The sequence below is a fragment of the Dasypus novemcinctus genome, chromosome 4, assembly GCF_030445035.2.
Source record: "Dasypus novemcinctus isolate mDasNov1 chromosome 4, mDasNov1.1.hap2, whole genome shotgun sequence".
NCBI lineage: Eukaryota > Metazoa > Chordata > Mammalia > Cingulata > Dasypodidae > Dasypus > Dasypus novemcinctus.
The window spans coordinates 47942314-47969668 of record NC_080676.1 but is presented as its reverse complement, the minus strand read 5'-3'; the positions used below and the strand labels follow the sequence as shown (position 1 = coordinate 47969668).

The 27355-nt window shown below is 33.7% G+C and overlaps 1 protein-coding gene across 21 annotated transcripts in view; it reads right to left on the bottom strand.

Moving 5' to 3' along the window:
- Positions 1-5779: 5779 nt before the first annotated feature.
- Positions 5780-27355, bottom strand: part of NLGN1 (neuroligin 1) — a 913900-nt gene continuing 892324 nt past the window's right edge. For 17 of the 21 annotated variants that reach the window (XM_058295343.1, XM_058295351.1, XM_058295334.1 and 14 more), the window contains 3 exons: positions 16654-16866; positions 12515-13304; positions 5780-11909 (listed from right to left, as the gene is read on the bottom strand). In XM_058295343.1, coding sequence (XP_058151326.1) covers positions 11087-11909; positions 12515-13304; positions 16654-16866 — 1826 coding nt within the window. In that variant the 3' untranslated portion in view covers positions 5780-11086. The remainder of the gene's footprint in view (positions 11910-12514; positions 13305-16653; positions 16867-27355) is intronic. The other 4 variants (XM_058295354.2, XM_058295336.2, XM_058295355.2 and 1 more) reach the window with 2 other exon arrangements.

The window sequence follows — 27355 nt, the reverse complement described above, 5'->3', positions numbered from 1 at the left end:
TTCCTTGATATTATTACTTTATCCTAAATTGTCCCATGTTTGGATAATGGGAGCTTCCTCATATTTGTTCCTGAGTCCTTTTTCAATCTTTGTATGACAAAATGTACCAGTTTCATCTTGTACAGTTTGTGTCACAGACCTCTTTGTGTGGGTGTATGTGTACGCACACATGTGTTTAAGTGGAGAATAGTATTTCAAGATCACAATCTGTGTTTGAGGGGTGCGAGGGCTTGGACATTGTTTGCATAACTTTTTTTAAGTTTTAAGCTAAAAAAATGTGTTCATTCATATACATCCACTTTAAAATCCAAAGTTCAGAATTTTTACTTACCCTCTTCCTTCCTGCATCAGATTATCTTTCCTTTCATATTAATTTAGCTGGTTCTCAAGGACAGTGGAGGTGATATAAATAGCATATCAGAATATTACTCATTTGCTTTATCTCTCCTTACAAACTTAACAGTCTCAGCACAGCACTCGCAATGCTACCACCATTCATATGATTACTGAGAATAACTGAAGTTTTTAATATGCTTTCTCTTTTCTCTTCCCATGTTTTATATTTCTGTGTCTGTATCCTCAAATCATACCGTCATTATATATCGTACTCTACACCGTATAACCTGCATGTAGTCTTGGCTTCTGAGTAAATAGATTTTTAGTATTCATTATCTGTTCCTACACCAATGTGACTCTTCTGTTTGTCTGAAGCACATTCTCTAGTAAGTTTCTCAGGGAATATTCATAGGAACAGTATTCTCTGATTTTCAAATTGTATGCCAATACAATTTGTCTATAGTTTTCATATTTGTATGTTGAGAAAAATTAATGGCTAGATATAAAATCATTGACTCATTCTCTTTCTTTTAGAATCTTATATGTGCTATTACATTTTCTGCTGACATGAAGTACTGCTGTTAAAAAGTTTGATGACAGTTTGCTTCTTTTCATTGTAAGACTTGATCTTTTTACCTAGATACAAATGCCCAAAGGATTGTTTCTTTGATATTCTTTGAAGCGTAATAATTTTACTAGAATAGTTTTAATTATTTTCTCATCTACTCTTATGCCCTTAAAATGTAATTTCAAATATCTTTCTTTCACTTTGAGAAAGTTTACTTGAATTATAGTTTTTTTTGTATTTCCTGTTTCCTTGATTTTTCCTTTGAGAATCCAAATACAAGTACTTTGAATCTTCTTTATCTACTTCTCACTTTCTCTAGAATTATTTTTTTCTTCCCTCCTTCTCTCTGTCCCCTTTCTTCCCTTCTCTCCCATATTTCTTTCTAGCTTTCTCTCCTCTCCTTCCTCCACACCTCCCTCTTCCTTCCTTCCTTCCTTCCATCCTTCCTTTCTTCTGTCCTTCCTTCCTTCTTTCCTTCCTCTTTCTCTTTCCCTCTTTCTGCTTTTGTTAATTTTGACTTCCTCCTTTGTATGTTCTAAATTTTTAGGCATTTTCTATAGCTCATAAAACACTCATTCTTTGCTCTTGTGTTAGTTTCTTTTAATTTATTCTTCATTTTTGAAATTATTTTTGTTTTCTAATTCTTGAGCTCTTTCAGAACATCTCTTAACTTTCCTAATTCTGAACTACATTGTTATTTCAAGGATTATATTATTTTCTCAATGTCCTTTCATTTATCTAATTTTCATTTTCCAAAAACTTGTTAGGACTTTTGTCTGTTGGTCTCTCCTCTTTTGTTCTTCTTGTCCTCATGGATTTATCTATATTTTAATTCCTCTTCTTATATTTTTGTGAGGATTGGAGAGAAAGAAGAAGTAAAGATATGTTTTGAATCTATAATGTTTGATTGGTGCTATTTTTCTTATGAATTGTTTGTCTTTTTCTTATTGATAGTTTTCTATCAACTCATTTATTAATACTTAATTGCTTATATGTGTGCAAATAATTACTTTCAATGTGTGCTTCCTTTGTCAATTTTTATCTTGTTTCACTATTGAATCTTTAAAGTTTTCATTCTTTACCTTTATGACTTATGCTTTTTTGTGTTTTGTTTAATAAGTTTTTCCCTACTTTAAGGACATGACAAAATTTTTCTATGCTTTTCTAAAATATCTTTTATGAAATATGATTTTCATATCTATATCTTCAAAACATCTTGGATTATTTTTTGTGCATAATGTGAAGTAAAAAGCCCTCTACTGAAGTGATAGAGTGATAGCCCTAATGTAGTTCTCATATGTGGATAGCCATTTTTGGCTAAAGAGTCTATTCCTGCTTTTCATTTGAAATTCTCAAATATACCAAATTTCGCCTTTTGCATATTTATGTGTATAGGGTCTCTGTTATGCTCCTTTTGTTTTTCTTTGCATTGATGTTCCTTTGTCATCTCTTTACAATAATTCCTGAAGTAGTTGCTCCTTATTCTGTTCCTTAAAATTGTGTTTGCTATTCTTGGAACTTTAACCATCTAAGGTCTGTGAAAAAAACAAACTTCATTTCAAATTTGAATAGAATGGTGTTGGATTTATGGATTATTTATTTACTTCAATTTTATCCAAAGAGCAGACATAAAGTGTACCCCCATGGTGTATTTCCAGATGAATTAAAATTAGAATATGTACACACAATACCTCCCACATACAACACACATTTGTGCACATTTGTATATGAATAGGATATTCTATATCTAGGGAGAAATATATATACAAATTGGTAACACTGAATGTCTCTGGGGAAAGACTAAGAACTGGGATCTGAAATGGATGGGAGGTTGACTTTTAAAGTATTTTATCTTACTGGGATTGTTTTTCTTACACATGTACCACTTTTTCTATTAAAAGTTCTATTTGAAAACTACACTTGATTGGTTCAAATCAGCATCTTTATTGCAACAGATAATTGGTACGAGAATTGGATAATAAGAAGACAGTGGCAGAACCATATCTCTTTTCTATTATGTATTTGACCATTTATTATAAAGCACCAGCAACTCATAAATCCCTGAATAGAGGATTTATACCAATTATACTAAGGATGACTATGATGTCATTCAAATATTTAAAATAAAAGACAGCATATTCTGAATAGGCATCTAATAATGTCTTTTGTGCTGTCTGTCTAGACAAGATGAAGAATTAATCAGTTGGCTGTTAGTAATATTGTAAAGGGGGCCACGTTTTATTCATTTTTCTATCACCAAGTACCTCAATGACTCACACATAATAGTTTCTTAATAAGTATCTTTTAAAGAATGAATTAATAAGTAAATACATGCAAAACATTGTTTAATAGATGTTTCGAGGGAAGTTTGTAGTGGTTTGTTGTGGGGTGTGATGCAGAACCCAGAACACAGTGAATGCCAGCTTATTCTTCTTCTTACTGTACATCCCATCTTTATTATAAGACTCCAGAGCATTGTCCTCAACCTCAGTCTATAGCATTTTTGGTAATGACTTGAGTGAAGAAAGAAGGGAAGTTTATTACATTATTGGATTTCATTACAGTGGGATGGATAGAAAGGTCACCATAGGCTGGAACAAATTACTGAATCTAATGAGTGTTCCTTATGCAGTATTTGTTTCACACTTGCACATTTAGAAATTTTAAGGAGTTTTAATAAGGAGTATAACTCAATCTGAATTATCAATGTGCTGTAGACACTAAAGAAGGTGACACTGTTATGAGTTGTATTGTACTATCATGAGTTGTATTAAAGGAAATAGTTTCAACAATGAGGAAATTGGAAATGGTAATCTATTAGGCAGAGGTCAACCTATACCTGAAGTATTTATTATGTCCAATCTGACATCACACTTCCTGAGAAATCTAGGCATGGAAGCATGTTCGAAGAACAGTGATCAGAAAGGTAAAAAGAGTAAGCTATTTCATACTGAAAATGGGAAATTGTGGTGTTAGTAGAATACAACTCATGGAAGATATGATAGCTATCTTCAACTATTCTAAGAGCAGTCAGGTGATGGATACTTTTCTTTATGACCCTCAAAAGGAAAGTTTTGAACAATAGGTCAATATATGGAAGAAATTCCGAACAGTCAAAATTGTAGTCAGGTGAATTAGAATTCCAGAGCCATGTCAGGGTGCAATGAGAGGGCTTGATGTTGGGATAGTGGTAGAGTGTTAGGAATCAGTTAAGTGGTTGGGCCACATAAGCTTCAAATTGGAAATATCAGATTTCATGATTCATTTTCACTTCAGATATTGTTGAATTTATTACTGAAAAGGGCTTCAACACACCTGCCTTCATTGGTGGACTTGTGCAATGTAACTAAACCAACGTTTCTGAATACTTAACAAATACTACTTTATATTTACTATTTTGAGAAATACAAAATAGATAAAACAAAAGATTGTGCAATTATTTGGAAGAGTAGGTAGCATAAAACTTGACCTGAATCAGTGCAAGTATTTGAACCTACTCCAAACTTGACATTAGTTGTATATTAGTTGGTAAATTATAGAGTTGGCCCATGTATCTAATACACAGAAAACTGTTTTGCACATGGTGGGCACCATATGTTGAATGACCATAATTTCCCTCTCATTGCTTGGTTGAGCTTCAGAAGTCAATTCTAAAGTCACTACTTAGCAAAATCACTATATAAGACTCCCATCCTCCCCAAATTCCACACCTTGGGGGAAGACATACATTTTAATGGGAGCATTCATAGAAATAGAAACTGCAATAACTGGTGGAAAGATCCTCTCTAGTACAGAGGGAGGCAGCCCTGACAGTGAAGCTGAATACTTGCAAAGGAGAGATAGAGAAGATGTTTAAAGTGGATATTCAATCAACTCTCCAAAATTGGGGCAGTAGCAAGTATTTCAAATTATAGAACTCCATTGGAAACTACTGTTATCATATGCACATTTTAGAGAAAATATTTGGAACTTTTTCTCAAATCAGAAAAAAAACATTCTCTTACCTGCAAAGAATATAAAAATATAGTGAAATACAAACAAATCAAACAAAGCCAAATCCTACAAAACAATTTTGTGGAAATGAAACCCTTAGAACATATTTTTGAACTGTTCAATTTATTTGGTACTGATGACTATATGTGGCCACAGAGACCTGCAAAGCAATGCAACCTCGTTCATTTAGCAGTTTGGAAACATTGATCTTTCTGACATGTATGGGAAGATTCCACGAGGTCTTATTTATTTGCTGCATTTTTATCTCAAGCTGTGAATGGAAAAAAATATAACCATACATCACTTATTCTTCTCTAGTGAGACCATTATTGATTAGATAGTACCAGACTAGAAATACGTCACTCTAAATGTTATTTTTGTTTGTTGCCAATGACACAATTTGACCAAGACTTGGATTTCTCTATTTCTCTTCCTAAATATTACAAATCTTGTTCTTTAAAGATAATAGATTATGATTTAAAAGACTTTTTAAAATTTCTGTTCTCTTCCTATTAAAATCTATTTGGAAGCAAAAGTCATTAATTAAAAATTGAGAAATTTTTCTTCCTTCTTTCTCCCTCTCTTCCTCCCTTCCTGCTTTCGTCCCTTTCTCCTTCTCCATCTTTCATGTGTCTTTTTTTTTCAGACAGGCTGTGTAACAACTGTGTCCAAAGTGCCAAACTTTATTTTCCAAATGACATCCTTGCCTCCACCAAGAGGTGCACAGACCATAAAATATCATTGTTTCCATCAAAGCAGGACTGTCAACAACATGTATGGGCAATATGAAGAAGTGGCAAGGAGATACTTATCTTGGAAATGTTTTTGTGCATGCCAAACATAGAAGAAATAATTTCTGAGTTTAAAAATAGTCAACACAACTTGGAAACGTGGTAATATTTATTCATGATAATAAATGCATTTTTAAAGAAAGCCATGGATGTCCAAACACAAACTGAATCATGACAACCCAATGGCCTCTTTTACAAAATCCATGACATATGTCTCATTAACTGACTAAAAGATATGAGTGTGGAGAAAGTATATATTTTTTAAAAACCACTAAAATCCCTTTAAATACACCATTTAATAGAAAAATCAACTCTGGAAATGGCATTTAAAAATAATCCCTTTGCTTTAACTTCATCTGCTGAGTTTTTGTTACTATACATTTACAAATTCTTTTAAAACTTTTTTATAATTTTAACACAAAATACTAGCATTTTGGCTTGAATTTTCCACAGAGGAGTTAATTCTGCCATATTAGTACATATGTGGGGAGATAAACAATGCCATTTTTAAATATATGTGTCTGAAAAGACTATCAGAAATGTTTTATACCCAATGTAGTATATAATGTATATGTGCCATATAGCATGAATAATGACTGACTAGAAAAAATTATATGCCCATCTAATTTATGCTTGTCCCCATTAACTCCAGACTTCTTTGGAATTAAACTTGCATATTTAGCAAAAATTTAAAATGTATTAGAGATTTAATTTTCCATACTTCAATACCACTAAATCAGATGCTTAAATAATTTTTACCCCTTTCTCAAAGGTCACTTCATTTATTCTTTCCAAGGAGTAAGCTGGACCCTCTTAACATCATAAAAAAATCAAATTAAATTGAAGAAAAGAACTTCCTAAGTGAAATGTTCCCTTTTGGCAACTTAAAAAAATATTCATCTTTTTGTAAATTTTACATTGAATTATCTGAATCTACAAATATAAAAAGTAATAATAATGATAGTTGATAAATAAAGTCCCAGTAGGAAAAGACCCTGCACATGATTATTCTAGTCTTTTCTCCACAGTCCTTATCAAATGGAAATGATTTCTGGCATGGATATAAATAAAACAAAACACCAGAATGAAATCAAATCAGAATGCTTATGAAAAAGATCAAGTTGGCCACTAAATGTTTCACTTCAGTAGGAAATTTATTTAGAGACCACTGATGGAAATCTGAAGGGTAAGTTGTTATCATATCAAGTGCAGGAAAGGTATAAGGCTTTTGGAGGAATTCCCCTAGTTTATTGATTAAAGAGCCAAAACAATTGCTATAACAGTAAAGCTTGACAAGATAATTAAATGAATGATAACAAAATCTCAGCAGGGAAGTACTCATTAATTGAATTTATTTGGGAACATGTTTTCACAAGTATAGCCAAATTATCTAATTTTCACTTACATTAAAAAAGTGATAGTCTACAACAACTAATTACTAGAAATGAAGGAAAAGGCCAGTACTTTGAACCAATAACGCAGAAGAAAACAAAATTGTTAACATCAAAGAACTGCCATGATGTTTGACAGCTTCCTAAGAATTCCATTTATCATTTTGTCCAGTGAAAATATTTCAGTCAAACTCGCCAAAGAAAAGAATCCCAGTAATTTCTAAGTAGCAGTATCTTTAAAGCTAGAGCACTTTTACCACATTTTGTATATTCTTTCATGATGTAGATTAGTATGAGTATGCCAACAAGTGAAATAACTGAAGAATATGATAGGATTGAAGAATTGAGATTTTACATTTCTTTTCTGTAAGAAAAATTACTGCCATTCTGTTTTCCTCTAGAACTACACATGGCTGACTTTAAAAAAAAAAATTTTGTTGCTGTTTTCAAGTTGTACAGATCAAAGAGTCTAAATTAAAGCATAATTATGGCCACCCTTTAAATTTCAAATGAGGAATAAAATCATCTATATTTTCCTCAGATTTTCTGTTTTGAGCTGCTGGGAAAATCTCTCCAAATTCAAACTGGATATTTTTAAATCTTTAGCAAGTGAAGTTCCAATTTTTATAAAAGTTAATGATGAACCTTGTGATGTAGCTATAGTAGTAAATTAGATTTTGTCCACAGTCAACATATTCAATAGAAACTTAAGACAATGAAATCTGTTACTTTTAGCTTTCCAAACTTATATTCTTAAACAGCATAAATCTGTTGATAAACATTTGGCAATAATTTTATATAATAGCAAAACATTGAAATAACATTCTTTTTGGCTTAATATTTGCATAAACCCTAAACAGCCTTGCAATTTAATTTTAGGCAGAAAAATCTGAATTAATAAATAATGGAAAACATTCTTTTTAATTTTGTGACTTTCTTTTTTTTCCTAAAGAAAATTATGATCTACAAATGCATTTTAAACATGTCAGTTAAAATTTAATCACAATATTCAAAACATTTCTTGCATCTAAGAAACTATGTTTCAGCTTTAAAGACAGTTCTTAATGTTCCTGTTTAAAGTGGGTCATCATTTTACACTCAGAAAACTAGCTGCTTTAAGTTTGAAACTAGCAACTGAATTTTCATTTACAATAACTTTATCATGTGACTTGAAAACAGTATAAAACTTAGGTTGCTTTATGTTCCACAGAATTTATACTACAGGGATACATAAATTAATTTAGAGAAAATGGGACCATGCTTTGTTTTCCTAAATTAATATAAAGTAGGTGTCAGTTATTGTATAGACAGATTGACTGATAGATAAATGTAGAACAATAGGATAGGTAGAGAGATATAAATATGGCCATCATCAAAACATAATAGAATGTTTGGTTTTGCCAAGTACTGCACATGAAAATTATTCATTCATATCTTATTTTGCGGTTATTTCTGTTTTTAATCTTTTGTTTAATCAATAGATAAAAGACAGTTTTATACTTTAACAATATTTCAGATGTCAAACAATTCTTTTTTATTGATTTATACTGGCAGTTCACAGTCTTAAAAGCATAACCACATCAGGCAAATATTGCATGTAGACCGCTCTGGATTTTGAAGACTTTTTGCTTCTAATAGAGGTCTTTACTTGAAATTACGGAGCAATATCTACATATTATTGATAATAACTATTACTTCTGGGAGGGGGAAGTATAAGCAAAGAAATTTTTTGGAAGAGTTGATATTTATCTTTTAGTATCAATTTAATGTTTTCCTTAGTGCTTTTAAATTCTTTTAGAATAAATGTATATCCATTATTTTATGATAGTTGGAGCACTCTTATGTCATGAATGTAGCTATATTGCATGTTTATTTCCAATAGACCTCTTCTTTGATGATCAAAATTGGAAGCTGCGTTCTAACTGAAAACAATTGGCACATTTTATTTCGACAACACTTTCACATACTAGGTATCTAAAAGTATAAAACTGATATTAATCATTTGCTCCTGGGCCTTATAAATCATAATATTAAAATTCTATCAGGTATTAACTTAGATGAGATTTGCCTTTAAATATGCAGTTCTGTTTTCTGAGAAGTTAACTACATGTCTTCAAAAACCTGACTGGTCTAGAAAAATGACTCTTTGAGACAATCATGTTTCTTTTGTTGTTTTATAAAAAAAGACAAAACAAAACAGCAATAAACATTTTAGCTCTTTAATGAGCAATGATCATGTCTCTTAGCATTGGACTAATAGTCATTATCCAGATTATCTTTATTTCACGCAATGACCAATGACATGGCCAAGATGTACAAAGTTGTTTCCATCAAGTAGTATACAATTTTTTTTGTATAATAATCTTTCATTCTTGAAAAAGAGTAACTGAAAAGAAAGGTTTCTGTTACTGCAGTTAGTTTGTCAGAGAAAGTTCTTTTCATTATCTTACAAACTATCAAAATTGCTAGTCATCTGAAAAAATGTAAAAAAAAATCACATAACTTTAGTCTAATAGAAATATAGTACAGGTAAGAGAGAAAGTATTTATCAGGGATGTGCTCTTTAAGTCCATCTCAATTTTTTTTAATATAAATGTACATCTGATTACATATACAAACATTTGGAAAGGTCTGTGATATGCTGTTATTGGTAAACAACAGGGGGATGAAGCGTTTCCTGTGTTCTTAAAATATTCATCTAAAATCACACATAGGTGTAAGACTAAAATCCTCCAGGTGTTGACTCTCCTTCTAGCTTCTGTATCTACGTTGCACTCTACTGAGATTGCATGACTAAATTCCAGTGAATGAACCTCAGTGAGAAAGATAAGTGATGTAAGGAGGGACAGGAGGATGATGACTTTATATTGAATTATTAGTAAACATTTTGTCATGCAACATGATTAAATCAATGAACTGAGAACTGTAATCAGAGTGATAATATTGGGGCATCATAAAATACTGTTGTAAATAACTCTTTGGACACACTTCACCTTATCAAAAGGAACAAAAATACAGAGTAACAAAACCACAGCAAATTATAGATCCTGTAACATATGTCCAATTAGGGTTATGTTTCTGTAAATTATTTAGATGGAAATGGAAAAGAACATTAGAAACATGGGAACATTTTTTTCTGGGATTCATATCAGCGAGTATTCACCACTATACCTAAATTTCTTCAAATACATTTAATAACTAACTCCTTCTATTATTGAAACTACTGTGAATTATTTTATTGTAATTATTTTTGCCCCTTAAAATCTTCTTTAGGTTCTGCCAATTGATAGAGGAAGCTTCTATTAAAAACTCCAATGGGATGAGAAGAATTTTAATTACGGCTTAATCAGCAGCACAGCCACCAAGCATATAAATTATCATGCACATCGTGCTAAAAATATCCAGTTTCCTTTATCCCCACAGCTTTATACTGACAGCACTTATGTGATAATGTTGTACCTGCCAGTCTCTAAACTTCTTTGTTTTACTGGCAAATATCAGCATGAGCCTCTGCTAAGGCCATTAACAGCATTGGTGCTTTGTGTACTTATCCGAATATGTAAATATGGTCTACACAATAAAACGGCTCCAAATAAAAACTGGTGAAAATTATCTGACATTCCATTGGTGTGTCCCTTGTGCATATTCATAGTTTTTTTTTTTTGAAATTTTTTAAATATTTCAGACATAGGTCTTTCTGTTTGGTGTTCCACATGCCTAATTCCATTATGTAACTTAAATCTTCAAAAAATTAAATCTTGAATGTGAATGAAAAAGTATCATTCAGAACAATTGCTCCAAGCAATTGAAATCCATTTTTAACGTTGATTTTTGTATATATGTACAATTGAATTTGCAAAACCCCCAAGGTTCTTGATATGTATATTCACATAATATTTCTCCTTTTTTAAATATTGAGAGTCTTGTAGGTTCAAAGCCAAGGAATCTTCAGTAATCATATACTGCAATCCATCAAAAAAAAAATAGAGTTTATTTCTCTTATCTGGCTATACCCTGGTTGTTGAATGTGAATGGGGGTGGGGATGAGGGTGGGGCAGAGTATTGTTCTGTCCTCCAGTAAATGTATTGAATGTGTGTAAGGGCTGAATTCCTGGTATAGTGTTGGGAATCATGGTTATGGTGTTGGGTGTCATTAAGGGGACATCATCAGGTGACCTTCTCATAGCTAGTGTGTAATCTGGGGGGCAGGCGGTCCGAAGAACCACCTCATGTGGATGGATGGACTCACATTCATGATCCAAATCAGTGTGCTTCATCTGGAGGGACATGATCTCCTCTTCTTGTGCATGAGTCAGATCATTGGTCGCAGTGCGCTGAGGGCTGCATCGCCTATGAACATCATGTCTCCTCTTATCCTTTTTGTAGTACAGGGCTGCAAAGGCCAAGATGTTCAGAAACAGCAGTGATGCACCAACTGCAATAGTGACACTCAACTCTGTTGAGTAGTCCCTCTGGTCCACTGAAAATGGACTTGGTTGTTGTTTGGGATCATCCTGCTTGGCAGTGGGAAAGGCTGATGTGACAGGTATGGAATTTTTTCTTGTAGGTCTGAAAGTGATGTCAGTTGATGGCACTTTAGTTGTTGTCGAGGTATACTGAGAAATGTCATTGAGATTATGAAGATGTGGTACCAACTCCAACCATAGGTTCACCTTATTGGCTCTGTAATGTTCTTTGACCCTTGGTTTTAATCCAATATGGAGATAAAGTTGATCTTTCTGGGAATATCTGGTCCATGCGACTTCTTCAAAGCGGTTGGGTTTAGTATGGATGAATTTTGTATCTTGAGGGACTGGCTGATTTGGGTCACTAAGAAAGAAAAATAAATTATGAGAACAAAATTGTTTTACTCATTTTCTTAATCAATATTGGAGTAGTTTAAAATCTAATTAAGAGGTAAGTCATCAGATCTCCAAGATTTTTTTTTTAAGGAGGTACAGGGGACTGAACCCGGGTCCTTGCAAATAGGAGGCAGGCACTCAACCACTGAGCTACATCCACTCCCAACCCCTCAGGTTGTGTTTTAACATCAACCTGACCTGCTTACTTTACAAAGTATTTGTGAGGATCAAAGGCTATGTAACATTGAATTGGTAAGATTATAAAATAATAATTAGTTCTATGTAATTAAAAAACCCAGTGTCTTTTAAAAGCCTGAAGAATATTTATATGTTGAATAATGCAATAGAAATCATAAGCCTTTCTTAATAAAGTTCTGAAAAGCAAGAACTAATAGAGTTTTTTTTTTCTTAAACCAACACAATATAGAATTGCTTTTGAATAAAAAGACTTAATATATTGCTGGTATTACTCTATTAAATTAATCATTTTGGCACAGAATAAATATTGTTGCCAAATGCTTAAAATGATATTTTTATTAAAACTATAGCAAACTTCATTCCTTAGGTACATACCCAGTTTTAGCAAAATTTGTCCAGTATGTCATTACCACTGCACTCAGCATCACATCGTTTTTGGAGAAATTGCAAGGAAATAATTCTGTAGGGCCAATCATAGGGATTCCCAACACATAGGGAACCTCATCTCCATGGGCTGCATCCGCCCAGGCTGGAACCTGATCTGTTTGGCAATGATGGTAAAAAGCATAGAAGTATGTAGGTGAACCGAAGTTTGAGTGAAGATCTGCTGTCGCCACAGCTGGTGCCACCCACTGATGGTCCGTAAACAAAGCCAATAATGTCTTCCTTCTGGTTTCCGGGTTATGACGGTCAGCCCAGTCAGTATACATGAATTTAATGGTTTCTCTCAAAACATCTTTGCCTTCGGGATAGCCATATAAATTATCAACAAAATTGGAAACAGCAAAGTCAAAATCACTAGCTGATATACCGTCATCGCTATCTACTATATTTTCAACAAATTTTAAGCCTTCCCCTTGGTTAACTCCTAACATGATATCATAGTTGAGAAATTCTCCTTGCTCCATCAATATCTGAGGGTCATCTGGTATTACATCACCATCAATCACAGGTCCAAAGGCTATGTGGTACCGTGCAGGTTGAATATCTTGGTCAACAAGTTCTTTATAAGGCTTCTTCTGTAGACATTCCACTAACTCTACTGTATCTGAAACATTGCAACCAACTTTTGTGGCCAGGATTCTAGCATATTTTGCAGGTTGGAAACTAACAGCCCAACTGGAAAGAGCTGTTCCACTTTGAGCTATTGCTCGTTGAAAAAGTCCTATGGAAAAAACAATAGAGTTTTCAAATGACCTTCAGATAATACTGTGGTAAAACAAAAACATGATAATTTCAGACATGTATATAAATATCCAGAGTACAATTCAAGAAACAGGGAAATAGAGATATTTTTGCTTAAGAGAAGGTACACAAAACCATCCCCAGGGTATAATAAATCAGAGAGATGGACCTAAGTTTTGTACTTTGAGTGGCAACTGCCTCAGGGATCAAGAAGTCTAAAGTTTGCAGTGTCTCAAAGAGGCAGTAATCAAGTAGAGGAGGAGAAGGAATAAATACTAGTGATTAAAATCCGGAAAGATTTTCTTCAATCAGCATGTAAACACCTGTATCTCCCTTTTTCATGAACTCTCCATCAGGCTCCATATTGTCTTTTGGGGATATATCCTCCTATTTGGCTGTACCTTTCTTCCTTCAAAATAGCTCTCTGTTTTAACCAGATTTTATTTACACAGATAATTTTAAATGCTCCCACAGCTACTTGGGCTGGGATTTGTTGACAATGCCCTGAGGATGGCCCAGAAGGCACAGAAAACAGAATAGCACTTTACACATACTCTTTCCAGGTCTTCATGTTAGACCTAGTGCACTAGATCTTCATCTTTCAGAAAACATGACATTTGAAGTGCTTTCGTTAGGTTAAAGAAAAATAAGCAACAGAATGATTTAGCGGGGGGAGGGATGTGATTGAAATTTTTCCTCTGTTGAATGTCTATATTTTGTCATAAAGAATGAAAACACTACTCTTTACTTAATTGCACTTAGGAATTGTAAATCCTGGCTCCATGTGCAGTTTTATAAGAGCTCCATGCCATGCAAACTTATAAATTCACTTTAACTACTGATTATTTTCTGAAAAAAACATTGTTTTCAAAAATATAATTTACCAATTTTCATTTTAAAATGAATTTCCAAATATAGTTTTGTAGTTCAGTTATTTAAACATGTTCAGTTATTCCTTTGTACACATAAGAATTCTTTTCACAAAGGTGCTAACACAATGTCTGAATGAGAAGCAAAGTATTATATTTGTCTGCAAATATATATTTAATCAAAATATCTGTAACATGCTCCTGGATAATTCTTAAAATATACCAGAAGCCGAATAATACAAATTCACCTTTGTTTTGGTTTTCCATTCTTTATGAACATAATTTTAATTTGCTCAAGCAAAGTATGTTAGAATAAATGATACAAATACAAATAATTTAAACATATATATAAATATTTGATATGTTTACTTGTCAACATTTGCTCAGAGTAATGTTTCACTAATTGAAAACCTTACAACTAAAATAAAGAAGATGATTTCTATAATATACCTTCCCATTTCAGGGGTTTAATGGCTTAAGTAAATACACCAAAAAAATGTAGGGGAAAATAGACATTATGATAAATGTAGCCTAAAATATGCCATCTGGATGGTACATGGAGAAACCATATATTTTGTCATTAGTGAGAGTGCTTGTTGTGTGTATGCAAGGTGTGGCTGATTCACAGTAGATCCTGGGCTGAGCTTTGTTTAGCTCTTTGTGCGGAGCATAAAGGCTTTCAAGTCTGTTTGCATTGGAAATATTGAATTAGCATAATGAGTCCCAGACATCTCCTGAGCATGTCCTGGTCAAACCAGGCACCTCTGTAGAGAGAGGCTTAGGACTAGACCAACTCTATGTCCATGTCTCTGGCAAGACATGGACAGATTTCACTGAACAGTGTGATGGCATATTATATTTTTAACTGTTTACACAGCCATTCACCACTGTTTACTGCACCGTCAGTTGAAGAACAGCAGTGTTAGCCAATGATTCAACTCTTTGTCAATGCTAGTTTAATATCAGCTGAAACTGGCTTTGATGCTCATTATTGCTTCACGTATAGAAACAATTATAGAAAAAATAGGATGAAATAAAATTTGAAATCAAATGATCCTGAGAGTGTGTACAGGTTATCTTATGTTACCCTAGCTAAATATTGTTATTAGCACAGTCCTAAGGCTAGAACTATATAACCTGTTTAATTTTAAAAAGCAGTTTGTTATTTAAAAACAAGCCATTTCATTATAGACCAAAACCTCTGTGAAATTGGAGGTGCTCTCATATGTGCCATTTTGGCATCTTGAATCACAATCCAACTAATATAAATGAAATGTTATATAAACTCTGTTGAAAATTATCTATAACAATATATAATTCTCCAAATTCTTATTTAATGACTGTCTGTTCTTTTGAAATTCCATGTTAATTTATCTTGGAAACCAAAAACAAATGTTTTATATTTGGTACTCATTTCATAAGACTCAGTCTTATAAATTAAGATGCTTCGTGAATTACACATGCCAGTATATACTATCTTAAGAGATATAAAATGACAATAAAAAAGGGGAAAATGCCAGATGATCTACATTGATACATGTAAGCTATCTTCCTCTCTATATGTGTAAATGATGGAGAGAAAGTATTTGCTTTTGCAGATTTCTTCAACTAAACTCTTCTGATCTTGAAGTTATTTCAAATTAATAATGCATTTAGAATGGATGATAAAAGCTCATGTTAAAAAGGGAATCCATAAAGAATGACAAGACAAGATGAATCTTGGGTAGGCACTTTGGGAAAAAAAGATGTCAAGGCTAGAAAATGGAGACAGAAAAAAATATTTCATGAATTTAATCAGCCTCAGTGCTCCATTGCAGTTTCACCAAGTTTACGGGGGAAAAAATAACACTTGGAGTTGAGAATAGAAAAAACTGAAAATCAAATGTATTTTCCTTTTTAAATAAAAGCTCTGCTAGTGACCTTGATGCTTTGACAATTTTGGATCATGCATGCAAAATAATTAAACATCTATTTTCTACTCATACAAAAAGTGAAAAATCACATTTTTAAACTTAGCTTACAACTGCTTTATTATCTTCATACTAATAAAGGGGTTTAAATGTGTATAGTCTTGATGATAGAGTAAATACAATTCCTGAATTAAAAGAAACTTATCTTTGATTTTGATCACTCAATAAACAGAGGTGACAGAACAGTGACCGTCTTTGTCCGATTTACCCAAGAATCACCCTTTGGAGGAAAGAAAAGTAACTATAATGCTAGCTATGCTGAAGTTGTCTTGCATGGGTATCCTTACCAAGCACCACAAGATACAAAAGAAAAAAAAAAACTGACAAAAATTTAAACATGCATAGAAAAGCTGAAAGACATAATTTTAAACAGTTATTGCATTTAACCTAATCCTCAGTTTTAACAGAAATATATACAGAGCATCACACACTACTGATGGTGGTGGCATGCAGACACCAAAATTGTCAAAATTTGCAACCTGCATAATACCTTTGGTTGAATTGCTCCAACGGTTACCTTCAGAATAATGGGATAAAGTCAGCAGATTGACACATGAACCCCCAGCGCCAGATCCAAAAACAGTGATTCTTAAGGGGTCACCACCGAAGAATCCAATGTTCTCACTAGTCCATCTTAAAGCCTGTATGAGATCAAGGAGTCCATAGTTTCCTTTTGCAGCCTGATCCCCTGTACTTAAAAAACCTGTAAAATATAAATAAACAATCATCACAGAACAACTCTTTTGAGTTGACATGAATCAAACTGACATCGAATTTAAATACAACTGAAGCCTGGGTTAATCAAGGTGAGTACAGTCCAAGTTCTTTATTAAAAACTATTTCTAGCATCCAGCATCCAGGTGGAATCTGAGCCTCCTCTTGACATAAAGGTGCAATGGACACAACCAATCCAGTGTCCACATAGAAGAGGTGGCATTGGATTGGGAAAAGTGGACATAATGGACAAAGGGTATGGGGAAAGGCAGGAAGAGATGAGAGGTGGAGGCATCTTCGGGACATGGAGCTGCCCTGGATGGTGCTTCAGAGGTAATCACCGGACATTGTAAATCCTCACAGGGCCTACATGATGGAATAGAGGAGAGTATGGGCCATGATGTGAACCAATGTATATGAGGTGCAGAGGTGCCCAAAGATGTACTTACCAAATCCAATGGATGTGTCATGATGATGGGAACGAGTGTTGTTGGGGGGGGGGAGGGGGGGGTGGGGGGGTGGGGTTGAATGGGACCTCACATATATATTTTTAATGTAATATTATTACAAAGTCAATAAAAAATAAAAAAATTAAAAAATAAATAAATAAAAATAAAAACTATTTCTAACCAGAATAAAATAATTTACTTTAAGAAAAAGAGTAGTCACTTTGATCTTTAAAAATGATGTTTATCTTTCCCAAATGCTTCAAAAAATATTCGGGTAACAGGTAACAGGGGCAGATAAAGAAAATTAAAACATTTTAAAAGATCTAGAGCAAGACATTCTAGAGGTCAAGGCCATTGGTGGAGGCATTTTGCTATTATCATGGGGCACATGAGACCATGTGCATTTTGCATAAAGCACTGTGTCAGTCCCCAGGTTTTGCTCATGACCTAATATGGCTAGAATTTAAGCTATGTATAGCACATGGCAGTTCATGAGTATGTAGAGCTGGAGCAGGGTATAAAATTGCAAGCAAAACTTTGCATGTATGTGGATACACAGAGCTTTACTGATGATAATACATGATTAAGAAAATTGCTATCCTGGAGATGGTTTGAAACCACATTATGGAATTCCTTAAATGCTAAGCTAAGGAGATTAGTCCAAATATAGTGCAGAATGATTGAAGGTTTTTGAAACGTTCAGGCTCATATCATTTCTAGAATGGTTGAAACTGCCTTAGACTGAACCTGACAGTGAAGAGAAACATATGTTGAGTAATGGAGAGAATAGAGGTAGGGGAAAACTAACAAAGATCTGAATGGCAGAGTGGCAAAAGCAATTGAAAGAGGAGGTGGAAGTTGTAGAGGAAAGAGTCAAAGATATTTTTAGAAATATTTTAAACATGTACATTCATTTTACTTACCAGAGCTTTTGCAATGTGTTAATTATAACTTGTAAAATAAAAATCTACCCTCTGACAAATTTCTGCATTCGGTATCAATGGAAAAATATTTCATAAACTATTACATTTTATGGATTATTCATATATTATGTAAAAAATATTTAAAAATATATAGATATGTTTTATATATAATTCATATATCATATAGAAAATATTATAAATATATTAATCATGTGAACTGATTAATTAAACCCAGGGATATAATTTTCAATCTTAAGAAATTAGCAGAACTTATTTTTTTAAAAATTTAGATTATTCTCTTTTTGCACAGCCATTATAGAAAATAAACATTATTCAATGTCTGTAATAAAAATTATTTATTTAATTTAAAATATACCTCTGTATTTTATAAAATAAGTAAGGAAGTCCTTTGCATTTGTGAATGCCAGACTGTGATAACAGTATCTATCAATTGAGTAAATAAATCTATAATCTAGATGAATCAGTGGACAAGAAATTTTTTAGGATAATTTTAGGGAGCAATAGATGAAGACATAAATCCTTCTGAATAATTTGGAAACATGAAGAAACAAATATATTTAGTCTTTCTTTTCAAAAAATTCTAAGAAATAAAAATACAATCTTTTTATTTGCACATAAAATGCAACTTTATTTGTGTATGTGTGTGTTTGTGTTTACAATAATAGAAATACTAAATCATCCTTGAGATTGAGTTTAAATTTTTAAAAATAGGTTCAAATAAACATATCTCTCTGGTCACACTCACTACCTTTTATAAAGTCTGCATAAAATATTTAAGGAAATTTTTGTGATATCTCTTACTAGAAGCATTTTCAAATATTCAATATTCATGTAAATAAGATAATTTAATATTTCTGAAAATATATAACAGAAACATAGCAGGTAATTCTTTTACCTCTTCTTGCTACTGAGTGAATTTTGGTATAAAGGTTATACCTTCGGTTTAAATTCCTAAAGGATCCTGTTAAAAATGTTTTGATCTACAAAGACAGACTGATGGTATGAATCCTAAAAGCAATATTATGGAAGGATTACTATACATTAGATAGAAGGAAAAGTTGAAGGATAGAGGAGGTATGGGTATATATGAATGAGAGAGAGAAAGAGAAAGGAGGGAGAGGCTTTGAATGAGAGAAAGAGAAAAGATTCTAGATATTGTCCTATCTATAATTCTATGTCACAAATATATCCATATAGATATTAGATTTCTGAATATAGCTTATGCCACTCAGTGAAAAACCCAGGATTTGTATTTAATTCATTTTGAAATAATATTGAATCTTTAAAGTTATGAATTTCTAGTTACATATAAAATTGACTTACCATTTGATAGAATAGTAATAAATCAATGTGTAGCATGTAGCAAACTGTAGTAATAAGACAATTATCTTTACATTAACCAAATAGCATCACCTCTATATTTCTACTTTTAGTAGCATCATTTAATCTACTCTGGCATATAGGCCAAAAATTTATATTTATACAACAATACAATAAGAACACATCAGTTCTCTGAAGAACAACTTATCTTTCTCCTAAAAAATCCTGTAGCATCTTCACAAAAAAGTTTTAAACAAAATCAATTCAATTCCAGAATTGTACTGTTAAACTATAGCATGGAAAATGGAGTAAATCATCATGTAAAAGTCATTGTGTCCTAGACTTGGAATGCCCTAGATTACTCTGTCAAGGTCCATTTTAAGCCTTTATTCTAAGTTTCCTCACTCTTTACTCTTATTTCATGTGTATGCTATAAATATATATATGTATACAAAAAATATATATATTTTATAAAAATGTATAAATATAAACAAAGTATATATGCATATATGCTTAAATATCTATATATGAGAGAAAGCGAGACACACATCAATCATTTGCATGAACTCAATGAGTCACTCTGAGTTTAATATTAGGAGAAAATAATTGATAGTGCTGTTTTTATTAAGGCCAAGCTAGCAAATCAAATCACATCTCTTTAGACCTGATAAAGTGATCCCTCATGCTTGAATTACTTCTTTGATTCCTGATACTATATTAAAACAGTATCCCACAGCTCAGCTAAGGGCACAAGATGAGGAAAGTTAAATAAATTGCTGCCTTACAAGAGACACAGTTTGCTAATTGTCCAGGTAATGTGCATTGGCAACATTCTTTTTACCTTGCTATCCAACGAAATTAATTTAAAGCTCTTTTTTAATTGACTTAGCTGTTCTGTCCTTAACAGTAGAATCATTTCAACACTTCACCTGGAACTTTTACCATTGAACTGCACAACTATAGTCCAGTCATAGGGGAACTCAATTTTGCAGAGACCTGTAAGTACTGCTTACCTTCATGATTATTTCTGGGGAGGAAGGTTTTTTCCTTTAATGTCACTGAAATCATTCTTAACAGATAATCACTAACTTACCTGGTCTTTTCTGGCCTTCATTATTATCTCCTAAAGTGGTTGACTAATTGATGCCCTAACACACTGACACATTATTATTTTGTGTGATGGAACAATAATGACAATAATAAAAACAAACTCTTTTCCTTTTGGGGGGAAGAAGCAGCAAACTTTTTCAGAACATTTTTTAACTAATTTACTCGACTCAAGAATATAAAACTTTAAAATATTGCTACTTTTAAATTAGGGCTAACTTTCAAAATTCATTACTATTTCACTGATCCTTGTATCTACTACAATTGTCAGTCAACTATCAATTCAAATAGAACTAGCTTGATATCATTTTCTTACCTTAAAACCAATTCTGCAAAAAAAAAAAAAATCACCAATTGTTGTTATGCCCACATGGAACTAATAATTCTACTGATCTGATTAAATTTATTGAGCAGGCTTAGCCTCGATTTGATGTTTACCTTCTAGTAAGTAGGATTACTTTCAGGAGTTAAGAGAGAAGCCAGGCAACTGAACATGGACCATTAGGCCCTTGGAATGGGAAAAAAAAATTTAGTTAGGCCTAAAATAAATTGGGCAAGGTGAAAAAAAATACATAATTGCTGTAACCAAGGTATTTGCTTGAACACACCTCTCTCAGATAGCTCTCTGATAGGCAGACCTTAAACAGTAGGTAAGGAGCTGAGTTATATTGTCTAGCAACACCCTGCAGCTCATTGGTTGGCCAAATCTATATTCTGGTCTTTTACAAGACAACGTTACACACAACATCTTTAGAATGTAAAACCAAAGGAAAGCAGAGTGCTTCTTAGAAAAAAAAAAATCTAAATCACTCAAGAAGGAACCTGGGACCATGGAATATGCAGACTGTTTACATTTGAGGTGACATCTAGGATGTCAGAAATTCAAGATGTCAGTGCTGCCTTTGCAGGGAAAAATGTGAATGTCTATGCTTTTGTTTAGTTTCTGGAAACATTTAATAGGAATTTTTTTTTTTTTTCGAGTCCACATTATTTAGTGCAGGCTACAAAGAGGAAGGAAAGAAATTTGCAATGTTTATCAATGCTGTTGCCTGGATACAGATGACTGTGGCTGGCTCTTTGAGTCGTATTGATAAGTACTTCAAAATAGAGACCATACTGAGCTTTAAAGAGCCAGCCTTGCAGACGTGAGACTGAATGATAGTTAGGCATCCTTCTAGGGACTTGGGAATAGGGATCAGAAAAGTAGTTTATTAAGGATTTTGCATCTTAAACATAAAAGGATTTAAAACTGTGGGATTAAAACCCCAAATCCTCCCAGCGAAAAGCCAAGTGGAAATCTCATGTGCTAACTCTCCTTATCTTCTCAGTTGCCAAATTCAGTCACTTCTTCCTTCGCAAAAAATAAGGTGTTTATTATAGGAACTGGCTCACAGGACTGCGAGGATTGGCAAATCCAGATTCTGTAGAGTAGGCTGCAAGTAGGGAACTCCAGCTTGCAAGGATTGAAGGATTCAATGAATTCCCCAGAAAAGTTCAGCTGGCTCAAGTAGAGACAGAAATTCTTTTTATCAGCTGAAGTCATCAGTTCTCCCTTTAAGTACTTTGATTGATTGGATGAGACTTCTCTCATTGCTGAAGACAATCTCCTTAGTTGATTATAGATTGCTCATAGATGCAATCAACTGACAAATAATTTAAATCCACAAAATTCCCTCACAGTAACAACCAAGCCAGTGCTTGCTTGACCAAACAGCTGGACACCATAACAGAAACAAGAAGACACATGAACTTAACCATCTCACAATTTTAACATATTGTGACATCCCTCAATAAGATTAAAATATGTATTTTATCAGATTTCTTCTGACTAAAGATAACAATGGCGAGAAAACAGGCCTCGATTACTTTAGCTCTGAATCATGCACACCCATCCATTTCAAGAATGGCCCAAGATCCTAGGGAAAGAGTAACCTCCAGCCCCAGCTCCCATAACCATGCCTCCCCATCATTCCGCATTCCAACACAAGCCTGCAAATACTCACACTTCTGGGTTTGGATGTCAGGAAAAGCCTAGCCAACACGCCCCTATTTAGGCTATTTTGCATTTTTTTGAATCTGGCCAACAAACTAGATATCAAACCTGACAAAATGCCTGTGCTTTCTGAATAACAGAAAAGCCATCTCCTTTTTAACAGGGATGTTGAGAGAAAAGGAATCACATGTTTCATTTCTAATTGTTCTGGTCATTAAGGGACATGTCTAGTTATTTAAATCATAGTTAACTTCAAAGCTTGACATCAAATGAGCGACAATGGCTACCGCGTAAGAAAGGTTTTTCAGGAGCTATAATTTAGGGACAAGAACGACCATAAAATTTTTCACTCTCTAATGTTTATTGCTGTCTCTCTTATGTGTTCCCATAGTAACCTGCATGTGTATTCTGTAATATTATTGCTTATAATTTTAAAATTTTTGTCTTCTTTGGACTGAGTATTCCACTGTAACTGACCTAAAATGGCCATTCTATACATGTTTGTTGAAGGAAGGAAGAAAGTAATATGTGATAATTTTCTGTTACTACAAGGAGATCAAAAATTAAGCCTTCTAAACAAAGGGATCTATGTACCTCTGTTTGATAGTAGCAGTGAATTGGGAGCTTGGGTGACAACTCTCTCAGCAGCCAATCCTGTGGGAAAAGAGCTTGAAGATGTGGAATTCAGGCAGTAACTTTAAAGGAAGAAAAAATGACAGCCCTGGGTAGGGACCTGCCTGAGAGAAGAAAAGGACATGGGCCAGCATGCCTAGCTCAGAATACTGGGCCAACAATGTAAAGTTTGAGACTATTTTAGTTTTCTAGGCTGCTCAAGTAAATATCATGCAAAGGGATCACGTCAACAATGGGAATTTAATGGCTTATGGTTTTGAGGCCAGGAAAATGTCCACATCAAGGCATCATCAAGGTAGTACTTTCTCCCGAAGACTGCAGTGTTCTGGGTTTGGCTACCAGTGATTCTTGGTCCTGGGCTCTTCTGTCACATAGCAGTACACGTGGCAGCCTCTCCTGGTCTCTCTCATCTCTTCGAGGTTCTGTTGATCTTTAGCTTCTTGGTTCCCATGGCTTCCTCTCTTTCTGTCTGAATTTCATTCTTCTTTTAAAATATTCCAGTAATAGACTTAAGACCCATTCTGATTGAGAACTTAACTGAAATGATCTCATTAAACGGTCCTACTTACAATGGGGTCACACAGAGGAATGGATTAATATCAATATTCTAGTTTATCTTTTGTAGACCCCAGAAAATTATGTGTTTAAGCTAACCCATTCCTGCACTTGCAAACTCAGTGTAGTTGGGGCCTTTTGATTAGATTCAGTTAAGTGATAGTAAATTAGATCACTTTTGGGCCCTTTGACTGGACTACCTTAATTAGGTGTGAGACAGATTGGGTCTCCCATCTCTTGCTGGAGAAATAAACTGAGAAATCAAAAAGATACACAGAGAATGGGATTTCTGCCATTTTGATTCTGTCATGTGAAAAAGAGAACTCCAGATTAGCTCACAGCTGCACAAAAGCAGAGAAGCCCTGAGAGGCTCAAGGAGATGAGATACTGATGGTTCACAGCTGAGCTCAGGAAGAAAGTAGAGCAGCTGAGGTTGAGAGTGGAGACACCGAAAGAGACAAGCCATATGCCTGATCACCCACAACTGACCGCTGGGAGACAGTAAGCCTGGAGGGGAAGGCAAGGACTCTGCAGAGATTGGCTGCCATCTTGCCTTGACATGTGGCAGAACACCACGATCACCAGTTGCCAACCTTGGTGAGAAAGCATCTCTGACAGTGCCTTGAACAGGACATTCCATGGCCTTAAAACTGTAAGATTTTCCCCTAATAAAATTCCCATCACAAAAGACAACACATTTCTGGTATATTGCATTGGCAGCTCAGTGGCAAACCAGAACATTTAAGAAAATGTGTTTCTCAGGTACATAGCGTTCCAATCCACCACAGAGAGGTATTAGATATTCTTCCAGTATTTAATGGTATGAAAAGACTCTGTCCTACTAACTTAGTTAGACAACTTGAGTGTGTAAGCAATTACTGAATGAGCAAGTAGTCCCTTTTAGTCTCAGAAGATATTGACAATTAGTCAATAGACAATATTAATAATAGTACCTACCCTATAGAGTTATCATTACTGGGAGTAAAAATGTTTTGACACAAAATAGGCCTTAATGTTTGTTTGGAAATATTTTGGCTTGATCAGCTGTGAAAACTTTAATTTTCAGAATCCCCAAAAGAGAAAGATTATGTTTTGAACTAATCCATTCCTGTTGGTGTGAGACCCTTTCAATTGGACTACATCAGTGAATTGTAACTCAGGTTGAGTCTCTGCCCTCTTGCTGGGTCTTATATAAGTGGAGACAGGTACAGATAAAGGAACCTGCCATGTTATATTGATCCTGCCCCGTAAGAGAGAGGACTACAGGACAACAGAAGCCTCAAGAGGTTCAAGGAGCAAGGTCTAGGAAGAGATGAGCCATATGCTTGATAGTTTGCAGCCGAACTCAGGAAGAAAGCAGGCAGAGACTAATAGAGGAGGCCCAGAAAGAGACAAGCCCTATGCCTGGTTGCCACAGCTGAACTCCAAGAGGAAGTAGATTCTGAAGGGGAAGGCAAAGACCTCGGCAGGGATTGGCAGCCATTTTGCTTTACCACATGGCCAGACAAGAGGATCAACAGTAGCTGACTTTGGTGAGAAAGCACCTCTGAAAGTACCTCTATTTGGACATTTCATAGCTTCAGGACTGTAAGCTTTTACCCCAAATAAATTCCCTTCATAAAAGCCAACCCATTTCTAGTACTTTTTATTGGCAGTCTTGTGGCAAACTAAAACCTCAACTAAATAAAAATCAATTTCATTTTTTAAAACCAGTAAACTATTCTCCATTTGCTTGGAAAAATATATAAGTATCAAAAGCATTAACAGGAAATACATTTCTTAATAAATACAAAAAAGTTAAAAGTTGTCTGTGTAGACAACAGAGTTAAACTTACCATAAAGACTTTAAAACGAAATTATAGACAGTATTTGGCAAGACATTTCAAAATATATATGTTGCCCTTCACATTTTCATTAGTTTGAAACATATTTGTTATAACACAAACAAATTTAAGGAATTCTACTAAGAGTAAAGACACGTTTGTATTCGTTGTGCATAATTCTTTGAAATTCAACTCATTTTAATTGGGTTGTATTATAATGACAACAGCTTTGTGAGCCAAAATACTGTGGTGATGATTAAGTATAAGCCATTGATTTGCTGAGCACTCATTATTTTAGAATGGTTTGGAAAACTGCTAACACATTAGTAACATAGTTTAAGCTATAGGAGAAAGAAAGAATAATTTAGCAAAAAAATATATGTTATATAAGAGACTTTCTGGCCATTATTAAACAGGCAGAAGCAATCAACTGCATACATACAGCTAGAACCTGAGTAGAAAGGAGAGTTGTTATATTCTTTAATCTCACAGCGGCTGACCCTTGAGAAAGACACAAATAATAAAAAGGAAATGATAGAGATAAGATTTGGGTAATGAATAAAGGTAACAAAACAATTTAGTTGATTGCATATGATTATTGATTAAACCATACTATTTTATCTGTTTTATGTTTAACATCACAAAATCTTTTGAGAAGATAAATGCCACCCTAATGGCTGATTAGTCAAATCTGGTGTTCATTAAGTGCTATTTTTATGATATTCTTCTCTATTAAAAACTGATTTTACTGATTTAATGACTTTACGATTTTTTGAATACATTCAGTGGTATGGATACATTTCAAAATCAGTACAAAGAATCTCAGATTCCTCCCCACATATTAAAATTTTGTTATCTTTCTATCTATCCATCCATCTATCATATATCTACCATTCAAAGCTGGGATCACATGCTGCATTTAGTTTTCTATCTAATCTCCTTAATTTGGGACAATTCGTCAGTTTATTTTTTGTTTTTCATGACCTTGACATTCTTTGAACAGTTCAGGTCAGTAATTTGGGGGACTGTCCCTCTGTTAGAGTTTGTCTGATATTTCCTCATAAATATATAGTCAGGTAATGGATTTTTGGCAGGAATATAATAGAAGTGATGCTGTGTTCTTTTCAATACATCATAACAGGAGGTACATGATTTTGGTTTGCCCCATGACCACTTGGTTAAGGTGGTAATTGCCAGGTTTCTCTGTTATAAAGTTACTAGTTTTCCCTTTGCAGTTAAAAGTACAAAGTAGATATGTTGAAACCTTGTAATTATGTCATTTCTCAATACACATTCACTGTATAACTTTAGCATATGTTGATGATTCTTACCTGAAACAAATATTCATTTCATAATTTATTCTATTATTATATAATAGCATATTATATGATATGCAATAATGATGATATGTATTAAAACGTCTTGTCATTGGTGCATTGGTCTATCTCCAAGAATAAACAGAAGACATCTGTGTGTCTCTAATACTTAATCATATTGAAAAATATCCCATAAGTGAAAAAATGGATAAATAAATAACTAAATAAATAAATAACAAATGAATGAGCTTCCTAGTAAAACGTTATCCCTCTGCTTTCTTGCCTGATGGAGCATCTAGCTAAATGAACTAGACATTTTTTTAACATTAAAAAAAAAT